Here is a 14935-nt window from a genome sequence, read left to right on the forward strand (position 1 = left end):
ACTGCTACAGAAGGGAACTGAGTTATGAACAACTCATGAGACATAATAAAAGTCTTCAGCTGAATTCCCTGAAATGCTGCGTGTCTGTGTGCTTGTGGCTTCTTATCGAACCTGCAGCCGAACCTCCCGCTGATAGACGACTGCCAAGGACCCCTCACAGGGACCCCTGAGCAGCGATTCATCACAAAGGGCAAAATGTTTCTATTTGAATAAATCAAAACTCCAACAATCACCTGGGACCTGTATTTGAACTAGATGACCTAGCGACATCATACCTTTATAAAACTCATCAATCCTCCAGGCACCTGCTTAGCTGGATCATGCCAGACTGCTCCCAATGTGTGGAACAGTTTATCAGAAGCACTTCGCTTTATTGACAGTCAGCCAGACCGAACGTGCTGATCTCCATTATGTTAGTAATGCCCTTCTGCAACTAGCTGGACTAGCACAGCGCCCGTGGGGTGCAGCTCTTATGACAGGAGCTGGCTTTCTATTCACGGAGAGAGAGCCAAAGAAAGAGGGAGGGACTGGCTTCACAAACGAGCTCTTCCAGCACATAATTTTATTAGCACTGTTCTTTAAAACGCCACTGGAGACTGAAGTGGCCTAGTGGCAAGTGTCTAGAGCTTATTATAATGAATATCCCTGGTAACAGCTGTATCCCCTTCAGTCACTGAGTGTATAATTGGACCGGGCGCCTGCGGGCTTGCCTGTAAGCTGTGTTGTCCTCTGACGCTGTAGCTCTTGGGTGGCTGCATGGTGAGTCCACAGTGTGGAAAAAAGCGGTAGGCTGACGGCACACGCCTCGGAGGACAGCATGTGTTCGTCTTCGCCCTCCCGAGTCAGCGCAGGGGTGGTAGCGGTGAGCTGAGCCTAAAAATTATTGGCCATTCCAAATTGGGAGAAAATAATAAAAAATATTTGGCAACGACTAAAATAAAAAAAAACTAATAAAAAAAAAAGGTCTAAAAATTCAAATCGTGATCAAAGGGGATATAATTGAGATGCCCCTCTTAATAAGAAGTTGGTGCCCTCTATCAATTTTAATATTCCGCCCTGTGTAGCTTGCATTTAATGTTTTAACATATTGGTCCATAGCTCCGTCCACCTCCAGTTCTGGATCCAAGCATTTTAAGCATTGCTGGGTCAAACTGCAGAGGAAGTGGTTATATGTTCTCCACATCTTTCTTTGCCAGTCTGTAAGCTGGGTCATTGTATACTTACTAGGGCTTAATAGTCTTCCTCTTTTCATTCAAATCATCTGACAAAGTGGCCTATTAGCTCTGTAGTCTTACCCTCTATATAGATGTAGAGTAGGCAGGACTAACAGATTTAAAAGGTCATACTGTCAAATGTTTTGAATGCATTGTCAGCTCGGCCAATGCATTAATTATTGTTGCTTATTACCTGTTAGATATTCAGTTAGAGAGAAGTCTACAATGTGAGTTTAGCTGTATATTGTATATTGTAGAAATGCCTGTTGGCTGTTGGATGCTGTTATTCTCTCCAGTGGAAGAGAATGCATAATATTAAATGTTTATTTTTCTTTTGATTCTATTTTGTTGGAAGGAAAAAATCCTAACAATAAAAATGTCATCAGATACGTGAAGCTCTGGTTCTTTCCAGATCCACTGCTGTTGTTATGGGGAAATGGTAAGACTGTATATATACTGTATATATATATGTTATGGACCGTTGCCGAAATCAGGCAGTTGGCGAAGTAATTTACTCCTCAGAATACATAACGCATTCAGACACTCCAGACCAGCACATAATAAAATGACTCCCTTGTGAAAAACTTATAGAAGCAACAGAGCGCAACTTTTATTGTACTGGAGAATGCAAGATACTTATCTATTGAAAGTCCCTTTTCTTTTCAGCTGTGTTGGTTCCACCCACCTCTATACTATGCTAAAATAAAGAAACTTTCCAATCAAGCACAGACACCTTTGCATCTTTTCAATTGACTTTGAACTGGGTCACAGTGAAAGTAGAATGATGGACATATCAGGGGTGCATAAATATATATATATATATATAATACATTAAACATGTCTACTGGTGCCAGAATTTCATGTTTCTGGCACTATATGAGGTACCCTGGCACTAGAATCTAGTGCCACAGAGCCAAATTTACACCCCTGACACATTGTGAAAAAAGCTGATCTCAACCACGGTTAATTCATTTTGTTTTATACGGAGCTGCCTGCTCTAATTGCCACTTGATTGAGCGCTTCATAATTAATACCTCTCCTTGACAGCAATATCATCCTGTAAACAAGCCAGCGCTTCTCCCCTGTCTTAAATTAATTTTATGAACAGACACTGTCAGCTTATAAATATAAAGCTGCATCCCTGAGTGATATCACTCAATCCCTTTGTCCATAGCCTTCAAATTACTACACAGAGAAAATGTTTGGTTCCAGATTTCTGCAGATATCTCCTTGTTTGACGCACCTTGTTCAAACCTCCAATTATCTTGTTCTCGACTGCAGTTGCTTTTATAAACAACTAATTGTCTGTTTGTTTTGCATTTGGTGCTGCCATCTCTTGCCTCAGCAGTTTCTACCCCAAAATACAACCCTCCAAAATATCTAAGACCTGCTATTCTGATTTTTGAATCTGCCAAATAAAACAGAATTGATACTTTCTGAATTGAAAGATAGACAGATAGATACATAGATCGATAGATAGAGATGTAAGTATGTAGGTAGGTAAAAAATGCATAATTAAATAGTTTAATTATATATATATATATATACAGATTTTTCCCATTGTCAATGCTCCGCTTGAAGAAAAGAACACCTTCTTGGCACCGATAGCGATTTGTTCACAACGGATGCAGTACTGTTTTGTAACCTGATAACTCATCATCATCAAACTTAAATTAAAAAAGTTAATTCAGTTTTTTCAAAAGCGACGTGTCACCGCAAGAGTGTCCTCAGACATACTGATTGGTTTATTAAGTCTTTCCAGAACCGCTGTTGTGTCACTGCCTCGTTTTGTATTCTGATTTCCACGAGTGAACCTCATAGCAACAAAATGCGCTGTTGTCTCTCTTGCTACAAAAAGTTGGAAATTCGAGCTCTTGAAAAAAACCTGAATCAGAAACAAGTGGCCGAGCAATTTGGTGTTTCCTGTTCTGGTGAGTTGCTTCACCATTGTATTAAATAATGTCCATGTCTTGTATATTGCTGCTGCATTTTTTAACATGTGTGGGGGTGCTGTGTTAATTTAACTTGGCAGTTTATTAACATTAGTTTGTCTGTTACTTTATTATTGTAGTTTATTAACATACACTTGCCTATTGCTTTTATTTTACTTATTCAGTTAATTTCATATGTTAATGCACATAATTTCATATGTTAATGCACGTGCGTCACGACAAATATTTATTTATTTATTTATTTATTTATTTATATTATGTCTGGTGACTCCGTCTTAGAGAACACTTTGGCTATAAAACACTTTGCTTGCTTCCCGAGGTATGTTCTCTTAGCCGAAGACCACTGTATGTGTGTGTGTGTGTGTGTGTGTGTGTGTATATATATATATATATCTATCTATATATATAAGATAGATAGATAGATATTAGTATATCACCTTCGGCCACAATTTTTTGAAATTTTAAAACAGTTTGTGTGAACTCTATGGAGTTTGATAAGTTGCCCCCTGCCAAAACTTTGAAAAAACATACATGCATTATAAAATAGATACATAGCTAGGAATCTTAATGTGACACAATTATGCACGCAGTGACTGAAGGGGATATTAGGTTATTTAACTGGCATGATAATTTTGAGTAAAGTTATCTATCCTAGATCTGTGCACAGGCCTGTTGGAAGAGTTAAATAAACTTGAAGAAGATGTTGGGAGGGTTACCTGGACATTTTCCCTGAGATCAGTAGCTTCTCGAAGTGGCTGCGTGGCTGCCCTAAAGACCTCATCGATGACCTTGATCCCCGTAGTTCTAGTAGACGTATACTCCCGTGCTTTTCTTCCTTTCCGAACCGACAGACCCCACTTGTGCGCTTTTCCCCCTCCTCTCCGATTGGTAATAGCTATGTGTACAAACAAGGTGGTGTTCGCCAGGAACTCTCCGGTCAAAGACTGGAGAGGCACATGCCTGTACCCAGGCTGGAGGCATTCAAAGGGGATGGTATACTGTGCAATAAACTCGTCCCCTATGTAGTCATCATCCAGGACTACAAAGCGCAAAGCGGCCAGTTCCGGCAGGTTGATCTGAAACTCAAAAGTCTCGTCAAAAATCGGATTGTCTCCATTCTGAGTGGCGGTTTTAGTCCTTTGCTCCGTGCAGTCGGCTGGGATTCCGTGAATCTCAACGTAGATGTACGGTTCTACTACATCTCCTTTGGCACCGGAGCCTTTAGGTTTGGGTAGGTTTTGACCGCTAATGATTTTTATGTGGAGCAGCTGAGCTGAGACCCCGGGCAGGGAGTCCTTTGCATTGGCACTAAAGTAGGATACCTCCTCCCTCATGATAGCTGGTCGAAGCACATAGCCACAGTTCCCGTTTTGGCGGAACCAGCCAATGTTGAGATCCATCATCAGTCCGTGGGTCTGGTAGTTCATGGCGACCATCTGGCAGCCGCATTTCCAAAAGTCCTGGGGGTTTATGTTACTGGCATCAATTCTCATCAGACTTGGGTACACCCTTGAGAGGAACTTCTTATTGTAGCTGACAAAGTCTTCCGGGTATTCGTTGGCGAACCTATTAGCGTCCACCTCATTGTACGAACATATCTCCCAGTATTTCTGGTATCTCTTGCACACCTCAAAATCTTTAAACTGGACTGACTTGCACAAGGAGACCACGTCAGAAAGCTCTTTGCAGAGCCTTAGCCTTCCGTTCATCTGGTCCTTATACTCTTCTCCCAACCTTTTAGACACCTCCACCCCTTCATCTTCGTCAGTGACATCTCCTTCTGAATCAGGGTAGTTTGGGGGGAACTTCTTACCTTTAAGGAGGATTTTTCTCTTGAGTTTCTCGGGCGAGGGCAAATAATTCTCTTCCGTGTCAGGCGGATCTAGGTAGAGTTTATCCCCGAGAATCTTCTTCATGTGTTGAGCCATGACCTTCTGTTGCCGGACTGAGCAGTGCGTCACCAAGCAAAGAATCAATGGGTACTCGGACGCGTCAAACGCATACTGATTGATCACGTCAATAACCTTGCAGAAGGCAACCTGCGATGACACAGAGTGTCCGACGTATATTATAGGCTCGTTATCGGGCCCATCCCACACCACAAGCTCTAAGCTCCGGCATCCCATTTTCAAGGCCCGGACGTAGCCGCTTATATCCGAGGAACCCCAGAAATGGTCCTCCAAGATGCTGGCATTGTGGGATGAGTTAATGTAGTAGTGAGACAATGGCTGGGTCATGTCCTGGCAGACCCTCTTCTGCTGGGGATCGAAGATGTGGCACTCCGAAGAGAGGAGGTAGTGGGTGAAGCCGTCAATGGAGAGGTAGCCCCTTTCCTTGCCTTCCCTGGATGGCTCATACTTGTTGACGATCTCCGCGCACATCTCCTCCGTCACCCCTTCCATGCCTTGCTCCACCTCCGCGAAGAGCATCAGATCTTTACAGTCCAGATACTCCTTGTTGCTGGAGAACTGCACGAGGAGAAAGAAGATTTCTGGCCTGGTGCACAGCTCACAGTAGGCCTCGGTGAAGATTTCATTTGTGATGTCCTCTCCGTTCCTACCCTTGGATTTCTGCAGCTCCTTAAACTTCAGCTCAATCCTGGAAGCCTTCATTCCTGGGTTCAGCCCTTTAATGATCTGGACAGCCCTGGACAAGACAATCTGTCCTTCTTTCTTGAAGTCAGCGACCTCAAACACGGAAGAGATCCAGGAGGTCCTCAGGCTCGTTGGGTTGGCCTCAATGACGTCAACAGCATGCCTCCCGTAGGAGACTAGATACCTCAGACCCATCACCCAAGTGTTCACGATATCCGCCGAGCTTGCTACCAAGTCCAGGGATTCGTAATTCTCACCGTATATGATTGAGAAGGCGCACTCGTCAGGAAACTGATCCAAGAGGCCGTTGCTGCGGAGCACGGGGGTCTTCTTGCCAAGCCGCACCTCTTTGATGGTTTTGATCTCCAGCTTGGCTTTCTCAGAGTCCTTTTTGGAGGGCTCCCACCGCAGGTACCTCATGTCCGAGTCCAGGATGAAGTAGCGGTTGTACATCCGGGAGTTGGAGCGCACTTTCTTCATCTCACAGCCCTCTACCATGAAGGACATGCAGGCCGCTGTGCTGTTGATCTTGCGGTCACTGGGCATGGAGCTGAAGGAGACCGTCTTCTTCCGAACCTGCCTCTGACGGGACCCGTCCTGCAATCAGAAAAAGGGATTAAGTTATTTCCAACATAGGAACTGGGCTGGTGCTGCAAAATCTAACATGACACAAACACTGCATGCAGAACATTACAATTATCAAACAACTGTGAGTTATCCTTGCTGTGATGTTATACATCTGAATGAGCACACTGGACAATTAATTATGAGGTTCTGACATGTTGAGTTTGAAAGCTTTTAGCTTTTAGTGCTGCCATGGGTGGCATTGACTGGTTGTGCTATAAATATTATATATCTATTTGTGATGGAATTTTACTTTTCATTTGAGATGTTGCAAAGTTGTTCTAACCACATCTTATGCAATAAATACATAGAATAAAAAGCAGGTGCATGACTTTGAACTTAAAACACTTGAGCAGGAAATTGTACCTCTGTGTAAAACAGTTTTTATTGAAGCATTATCAATGAGATGGATCGAATGTAGCAATCCCTGTATCGAAGAGGTGAAAACGCTTTATTTAGGCCACTTCTAGGCCAGAATGGACTCTCCACAGCAACACCACAAAAATCACTTAACCTCCCAATCATACTTGAAAAGAGGTTAGCTTTAGGAGTCTAATACATGATCTTCAAACTTGTGTGTGTTTATTAGCTGTTAACACTCCCCTAGCTGTCTGCTGAATATTTCGAAAAGTTATTAAAATACACCCATGTTCATATTTTTCAGTTTACATTTTACATAAGTTATACATATCACCCCATTTTAACTTATAATGACCCTAGCCAGAGTTTCCCTATCATAATGACATATCATAACGGTAGTTTAGGGACAACAAAAAATAAATGTAGTCTTTGAGTGGCACTTTAACTACTGTACAAAAGAGCCAGGCTCATTTGCACAAGCACAGAGGCATGACACTGCTCCGTTACACAAGAGTGAGCAACATGTTTGTGAATGCCTGTTTATACGCCTGTGTCCATGAGTATGTTTCTGGTACATTTTCGGCACTGTTATGCAAGCTTCACAAAGACCAATTCTGTCCCAGCACTTTCTGGACTCACTCCTTTGAGCTGACAACAGCTCATTATTAAATACTAAAAAAAAAAAATCCAGAAATAACACTGTACGTGCCCAAATGCTAACTAGAGAGCTGTGCAATCTGTCCCTATAGTACAAGACTGCATTCATCAGCCTGAACCCTGAAATAACTTAGTTACATGTGCAATGAAAGGAGGAGATTAATAATTTATGATTACAGCATTTTAGTGTATCAACAGAGTAAATTCAACATTGCAGAACTTGAACCATGTCCAGGTTTTAATAACCTTGCTTCAGCTGCAAATAGTCCACCACCTTTCTGCATACAAACTCAATCATTAAAACCATGTGCGATCGGGTACAGATACAGTCTCTGCCAGTGTGCTCCAATTATGTCTTAGAGAGAGAACAGAACTGGAGAGGAATCAATTTATTCAGGCTGTTCAACATCCCAGAACACCGACCAAAAAAGAAATACACTCGTTCTGAATTACAAGGGAATTAATTTGCTTACCTCTCAGTTGCACAAGTTCCTCACACCATTTTGATGTTTGCCTCTGTATCATTTTGAATTAAAATTCAAATAATGGCCGCAAATTCATAATGAATTCCAGCTGAATACCACTGGAATAACACCTGAATATCTTAAGCACCTCCTCCGAGTTCTACAGTGGAACGTCGCATATACGACCGTCACATAACCACCCTGATCAATTAACTTCGTTGCTAAATAAATAAATAAATATTAAAAGTAGGCTACGAGAATAATGGCATTGGCAGCAAATACAGCTTCCGCGACGGAAACAGAAAGAAAGCGTTATAGCAATCAGCCTTTTGGTGCGTTCCCCTTTAAGAGAGGCAGGCTGTGTGCGTGTGTCAGTCAGCTGCGTGTAGCAGTGACGTTTCAATACACCAGCGCACGCTTGCAGATATTGGCAGCTTGTTGTTGTAGCTTTTAAATGCATTTGAATTAAACAAAGCAAGCTTCATAAACACAAAGCTTACCGGCCGTTTGTTTAAAATAGCAGAAGCAATATTCAAACCGAGCTGCTTATCGGCTGTTGGCAATATCAAGAAAGAGCGCAAAGTACCGTGACAGAGATATTAAGAAATCAGATCCAGGGAGGCAGGGACTTCTAGAGTTAAGAAAGAAGGCATCAGTTGCAGGTTACTGTACATTTACTGTTGGTTTTGTATTTTTTTTTTTAAAAAAGCTTTGCTTGGAGATAGCAAACTGCATAGCAACACTGTGTATTTGTAGCCTAATTAATCTCGTTTACATTTGCTTACTTTTAAAGCAAATAATTCCCCCATGTTTAAAGCAGTTTGCGTGTTGTTTTTGTTCGCTAACCTATTTATGGATGTGTAAATGCTTTTTCTATAGATGTTCGCAAATCTGACTTTTTCACAAATCCGCCTATACCCCAGTCCACAGGGGGTCGGATATGCGACGTTGTACTGTAATTCATTTTGAATTCAGTGCTGTTAATTCATGTGGATTTAATTACCCGTACTCGTTTCATGTTCCCTTGGAACAAATTTTGTTGCTCACGTGTATAAGGCATGCATTCATGCATGAGTTAACTATTCTCACAATCCCCTGGTGGGTGAGTAATGCATGCCTTATACACATGATCAACATCCTTTGTTACAAAAGAAACATGTAAAACACGGCTAAATAAATCCACATGAATTCAGAACTCAGAGAAAGTGCATAAGATTTTCAGGTGTTATTCCTGTGTGATTCAGCTGGAATTCATTATGAATTTGCAGCCATTATTTGAAAACCTCATTTTGTTTTCCAGACGTATTCATTTTGACTCGAGTGTAGCCCATTTTACATGCCAACACGCTCAAGCTCACCTCCTGTGCAGCAGTTATTAGGACCCCACCTAAAAAGGGAGCGTGAGGTTAAGGTGGGGTTTTAATACCACAAGAAGTGAACCAAGGTTTGATGGCAGAACACATTTGCTTTTGAGTGAAAGTGAATGTAACACCAAATCAAAAGGATAACGGAGGACAGATTTCTCTAGCGAAGAAGTTAGAAAATTCCACTGGTTATCAGTCTTGTAAGATACGAGTGACAAACTGTTTTGCTACTGTTTTGAGTAGAAAAAATAAATAAATCAGTAGTCAGGCTTTCTCTTGCATGTGTAACAGCCAAATAACAGGAAGTGGTTTTCACATTGAGGGAAATACAGAACTTGTATTTTCAAATTGCTGTTTCACACCAGTGCAGATGTTAAAAAACAAACAAAAAGTGGTACTACTAACGACCTAAAATAACAAGCATTTTAGCAAAGCAACCAATGTGCTTGTGAGATCTACTTAGATTACTATACATCCTGTGCGACCCCAGGTTCCTATAGAATCGATTGTATTTGGTAGATACAATTGTACTTGGGATCGCAAGAAGATCAGCGCCTCTATTCAACACTTTTTATAGCAATAGACAGCATAAGATGTGTTTGCTCAGTTAATTCGCTGTGTGTAGTGTAGCAAGCGCAGCAGCATTTATGATAGTCATAAATGCTGCTGCACTTACATACATACATACATACATACATATGGACGAATAATCACATTACCGTAACTAGCAGGGCAGCTAGTTTGCAGCTAGTGGGCAGCAGTGTGGGTAGTGGTTAGGGCTCTGGACTCTTGGCCGGAGGGTTGTGGGTTCAATCCCAGGTGGGGGACACTGCTGTTGTACCCTTGAGCAAGGTACTTTACCTTGATTGCTCCAGTAAAAACCCAACTGTATAAATGGATAATTGATGTCAGGACTGCCCAGTCCCTGACCACATTCCGGCGCCTCCTTAAGACTCACCTCTTCAAACAGCACCTGTAGAACTCCTCTGTTGTATCCTGGAACACTATCACCCTTCATTTCTCTTATCTGCCCCCTATTTTACTACATTTAATCCTGTACTTCAGAATATTGTAATCTGCCAAGTGTTTAACCTGTAGTATTTTGTACTTAATCATATCCTGATGTAACTATCACTATTTAATCATATCCTGATGTAACTTTCACTATTATCTGCTGTATTATTGAATTGTGGTTTGTCACACTTGAAAAAAAATTATTGTATTTCTTGCTCTTATTGTATGACTTGTATTGTAACACTTGAATGTATTTGTATTTGCTTGCGATTGTAAGTCGCCCTGGATAAGGGCTTCTGCTAAGAAATAAATAATAATAAATAATAATAATAATATGTAAAAAATAATGTGATATCTGTATCATTTATAATGTGATCTCTTGTAACAATTGTAAGTCGCCCTGGATAAGGGTGTCTGCTAAGAAATAAATAATAATAATAATAATAGCAAAAAAAGACATTTTAAACAGATGCTGATAAGTGAAGAACTAGCACCTCATATAAAATGCAACCTAAACATTCACCAGCTGTCTTATCATCACAGCAGAGTTACAGGCAACTCCTAGCAAACTAAGTGCAGTAGAGATACCTTCGACCTGTTGCCTTCTTCTGTCCATACTGTACATGAAGCTTGCAGATGGAGGACACCCGTTTACAAATGTAAAATGTACTGACAAAGCAAGTATTAAAACAAGACGCTCCATGGCCCAGGCTCAGATTCTCTGAAGGGCCCCAGATATCCTGTCCAGATGCTGACCACTGGGTTACTCTGATGTAAACAGCCCAGATGTTTGGAGCCAGATGCTTTTCCTGAACCCAAGTCGTGGACAGCCAGGACATAATAGATCATGCTTGGGGAAGCAAAGGGGAGGGGGGAGGGGGGAGGGGGGGCACCGTAGATAAGTGTGGTTCATGGTCAAACTAATGATAAACCAAAGTACTGTAAAGCAGCACATTGCATTAAAAATTAGGAAATCATGGTCAACTTCAAAATGAATGGTTTATCATTTACTTTTCTGAGATCTGAAAAAAAAATCTGAGAATATGATGCGCTGCTTCTCAAATTCTACCGTAGTGTCAGGACAGGAATTCAAATTAGCAGTTGTTATACAGGAAGCCTGTGTGAGTGTGTGTGTGTATTTTAAACCTTGGGCACATAATATACAAGGTATGGCAACTGAGTGAATAATCTAGATGCAGTCTTTCAGGCAAGTCATTCTCATGTGATGTACTAACCGTCACCTATAACTGTGCTAAACTAAATAATTATTAAGAATAACATTTCCTTTTGACTTTTTTTCCATTCACTCTCAAGCTACAAAGATGCAGTTCCTGATAAATGGGTGAGCTGAGAGATCAAGGAGACATCCTCTCACACACCCGAAAAGAAAGAGCCAGCTAAAAATAACACTTCCTCTAAGGCTTCAGCAATTAAGAGTGCTCGTTTCCTTCATCTCAAGCATCCTGCCTACCAAACTAAGAGCATTCTCCTTAAAGCTATCAACACCCAAAATCACCAAGTGTTTTCTGTTGTTGATTATCTTCAGCACCTCTCCCTGGCACACGGGTTGGCTCAACTTGACGTTTCTGTTAAGTTCAGTTTCACTCTCATCTCTCACAAACCTAGGACTACCTCATTGACATCCAATTACATCCCAATAAGATCTGAACAGGGAGCATCTGGGCTTGGGCTGTTTTCTCAATTACAGGCAAAGAGACACTTAATATTTCCTTTAGATGGTAAGAGAGGGGGATGATGGGAGAGGTCACACTGCACCAGATACCAACAGGAGTTCAATTTAAAAGGAGGATCTCACATACTATAGTATACATAAGATTCTTAACCCTCAGCCATATCCCTCTCTAAAGTTATACTTGGATTCTTAAGCTAGGAATAATTTATTGTAATGACAATTTATGCACAGCGCATTGGTAGAATGCATACAAAACGATAATTAAGTACTGAAAAGAAACTTAGACAAGTGTTTTAACAAGTAGTCTTCAGAAACGTTCAAACAGTAGTCTGAGAAGCTGAAGTATGTGATTGAGTGTTATGGAGTATATTCTTATGTGCTCACACACACAGTAGCAGCAGGGCTACCATTGAAGGGTAGACTGTAATAAAAACTTGGACTTGGCGCAGCTTGTTACACTGCCCCTCATTCTCAGGTCAAGTGCATTGTGTTCTCTGGGTCTATCTATTTTGCAAGGCACTTGTTTTTATCCCATTTTTTTTCATCAGTCCAAACTCTCCGCCTGGAGAAGAGCATTATACTTTTAAAAGCAAATTTCAGATTCAATCACCTAATGTTTTGCATTGAAGCATATGTTTTTTTTCTTCTCTCACTAACAATGCTGGTTTTACATGTTTTCTGGTTTGGATGTTTTTATAAACAAAAAGAGTAGTGGGATGTTTCTGAAAATGTGTCTGCAGCATCATAATTTCAGAGAACAAAACAATGCTTATAACAATTCTCCCAAAAGACCCCAGAAAACAACCTGCTAAATGCATTGCTTGCGAGTGCACATTGATGTTGTTGGCCATGTTAGGCAAACAGCTGTCTAGTTGTGTAGTTTATAAGCTATTTTAACTGATTCTAGCCACACACACACACACACACACACACACACACACACTCCTTGGCTCAAGATACTGTGTTTGTGAAACAGGGCTGGAGGCTGGGTGCGAACCGACAACCCTGTGCACTGCAAGCGTCTTAAATCACAAATGCAAAAGAGCCGGGTTCGTCTGCATTAGTGGTTTTACAGCCTTTAAACTCATCTCTTCTCACCAACAGGGGACATAATCCCTGACTGCAGTGCATCACACAACAATGCCCGTTACACTTGTGGATCAGAGAATGGAAGACTCTTACACTTGAGAAGGCTGTGTGGTCCAGTGGTTAAAGAAAACCAACCAGGAGGTCCCGGGTTCAAATCCTGGTTCAGACACTGTGTGACCTGGAGCAAGTCATTTCACCTCCTTGTGCTTTCGGGTGAGACGTTTTTGTAAGTGACTCTGCAGCTGATGCATAGTTCACACACCCTAGTCTCTGGAAGTCGCTTTGGATAAAGGTGTCTGCTAAATAAACAAATAATAATAATAATAATTAAAGTCTCTCTTAGCAGCCTGTGTGTCGGTGGAGCAGGGGAGGAAATGTTGAGATGTTCATTTACAGCAGCACCCTACCTCTGTACCACTTCCTTCTAACCATTTCACTGCATTTATTATAACAAATCAGACAGAAAGAGACAGACATAATGAAAACAGATACTAAACAGTCATGTCATAGGCAGTTCAAATGTATTTTTTAATGGGCAGTTCAGAACAAAAATCCGGTACGCCCCAAAATAATCTACTGGATTCCAAATAAGCAAAGGCTCAATTAAATTAAAACAGCAGGGTTATAAGCTTAAAACCATAGTATCATACATGTAGAAAAAAAGTGAAATAAAATTAAATTCATCTTAGCTAAATCTTGTGTCTGCAGTACCAAAAAAATTACGAATGTCTAAGCAAAGTATGATCAAGATATTGTATGAAGGCTTGATACTCAAAGCTATTTACCTCAAACGACTGTCATTAGAGCAATTCTAAAATTAGAAACAACTTAAGACTGCTTTCTAGACCCCACAGTACATTAAATCTTGGATTAGTTTATTTCTGGTAGGCATAACATTAAAGATTGAGAAATGTGTATATTATGCATGGACCCGGACCAAATTGTTACAAGAGGAATCAGTCCTGCACATCCTCACGCTATGCAAATAAAGGGTTAATGAAGGTGCAGACTGCGGTCAGGCAAAGAAGGACGAGCGTTCAGGGGAGGGAGTCGATAAGCTGGAACAAGGCAGGAACGAGCCGCATCTCCAAAAATAGGACTCCTCAGGGCCCTACGTGTGCAAGAGCAACGGCAGTGACATAAAGCCTCAAACAAGCAGGGCCTTCGGGGAACAAGCTGTTCCCTTGACACCTCATTCATCACAATTCAATAGAACACCACGGGACTTTATTTCCTTTATCAGAAATCACTTAACTTTGGGAACCTTTTCTACCGAGCAAGACAAGAAGTCCCATGACTACATCGCTCACCCCTATGTGTTGAAGTGGAACTTCGTGACAGCTTTCACTCAACTCCTGCCATAACAGGCAACATTCTTGGCCACCCCAGGCAACATTCAGGACCCATTTTTGGTCAATCAAAATTTCATCTGAAACTTGACCTTTGTCTTGCACAGTATATATTCCAAAGCCAAGTTGCTACGGAAACCTGATTTATAATAGTGATCAAACATACTGTATCTACACAAAGGTGATCACTTCTTGTAAATTAAGCCTTTCTGTGTCATCAAGTTTTATTAACTTGCTGAAATAATTAAAACATGTTTTAAGCCCTTTCATTTGATTTAGAATGCTTTCCACACTCATAACGTAGGTGTAAATAACAAATGTGTTTTAATGCTGAATTAAAATGAGGAATTATGTCTTTCCTGGTTCATTGTTTTCCTTTTTAGGCTTGAGGCTCTTATTTATTTTATTCAAAAATTGAATCGACTGGTTCTTTATTGCTCCAACCTAAATCAATTAGTTTCCAGTCTTGGAATGCACAGTCAGTTAACTGTTTTCTCCTCTGAAGATGGAACCCATTTTGCGGTTCACTTACCCAGGCTTTCACTTCATCTGCACGCTTCA

General features: G+C 41.0%; 1 protein-coding gene across 5 annotated transcripts in view; it reads right to left on the minus strand.

Moving 5' to 3' along the window:
- The window catches only part of LOC117433353 (inactive phospholipase C-like protein 2), a 58168-nt gene that overhangs the window by 20852 nt on the left and 22381 nt on the right, over positions 1-14935 (minus strand). For all 5 annotated transcript variants that reach the window (XM_034055528.3, XM_034055527.3, XM_034055530.3 and 2 more), the window contains one exon: positions 3883-6357. In XM_034055528.3, the coding sequence (XP_033911419.3) occupies positions 3883-6357 (2475 nt within the window). The remainder of the gene's footprint in view (positions 1-3882; positions 6358-14935) is intronic.

The sequence above is a fragment of the Acipenser ruthenus genome, chromosome 33 (assembly GCF_902713425.1).
Source record: "Acipenser ruthenus chromosome 33, fAciRut3.2 maternal haplotype, whole genome shotgun sequence".
Lineage (NCBI taxonomy): Eukaryota > Metazoa > Chordata > Actinopteri > Acipenseriformes > Acipenseridae > Acipenser > Acipenser ruthenus.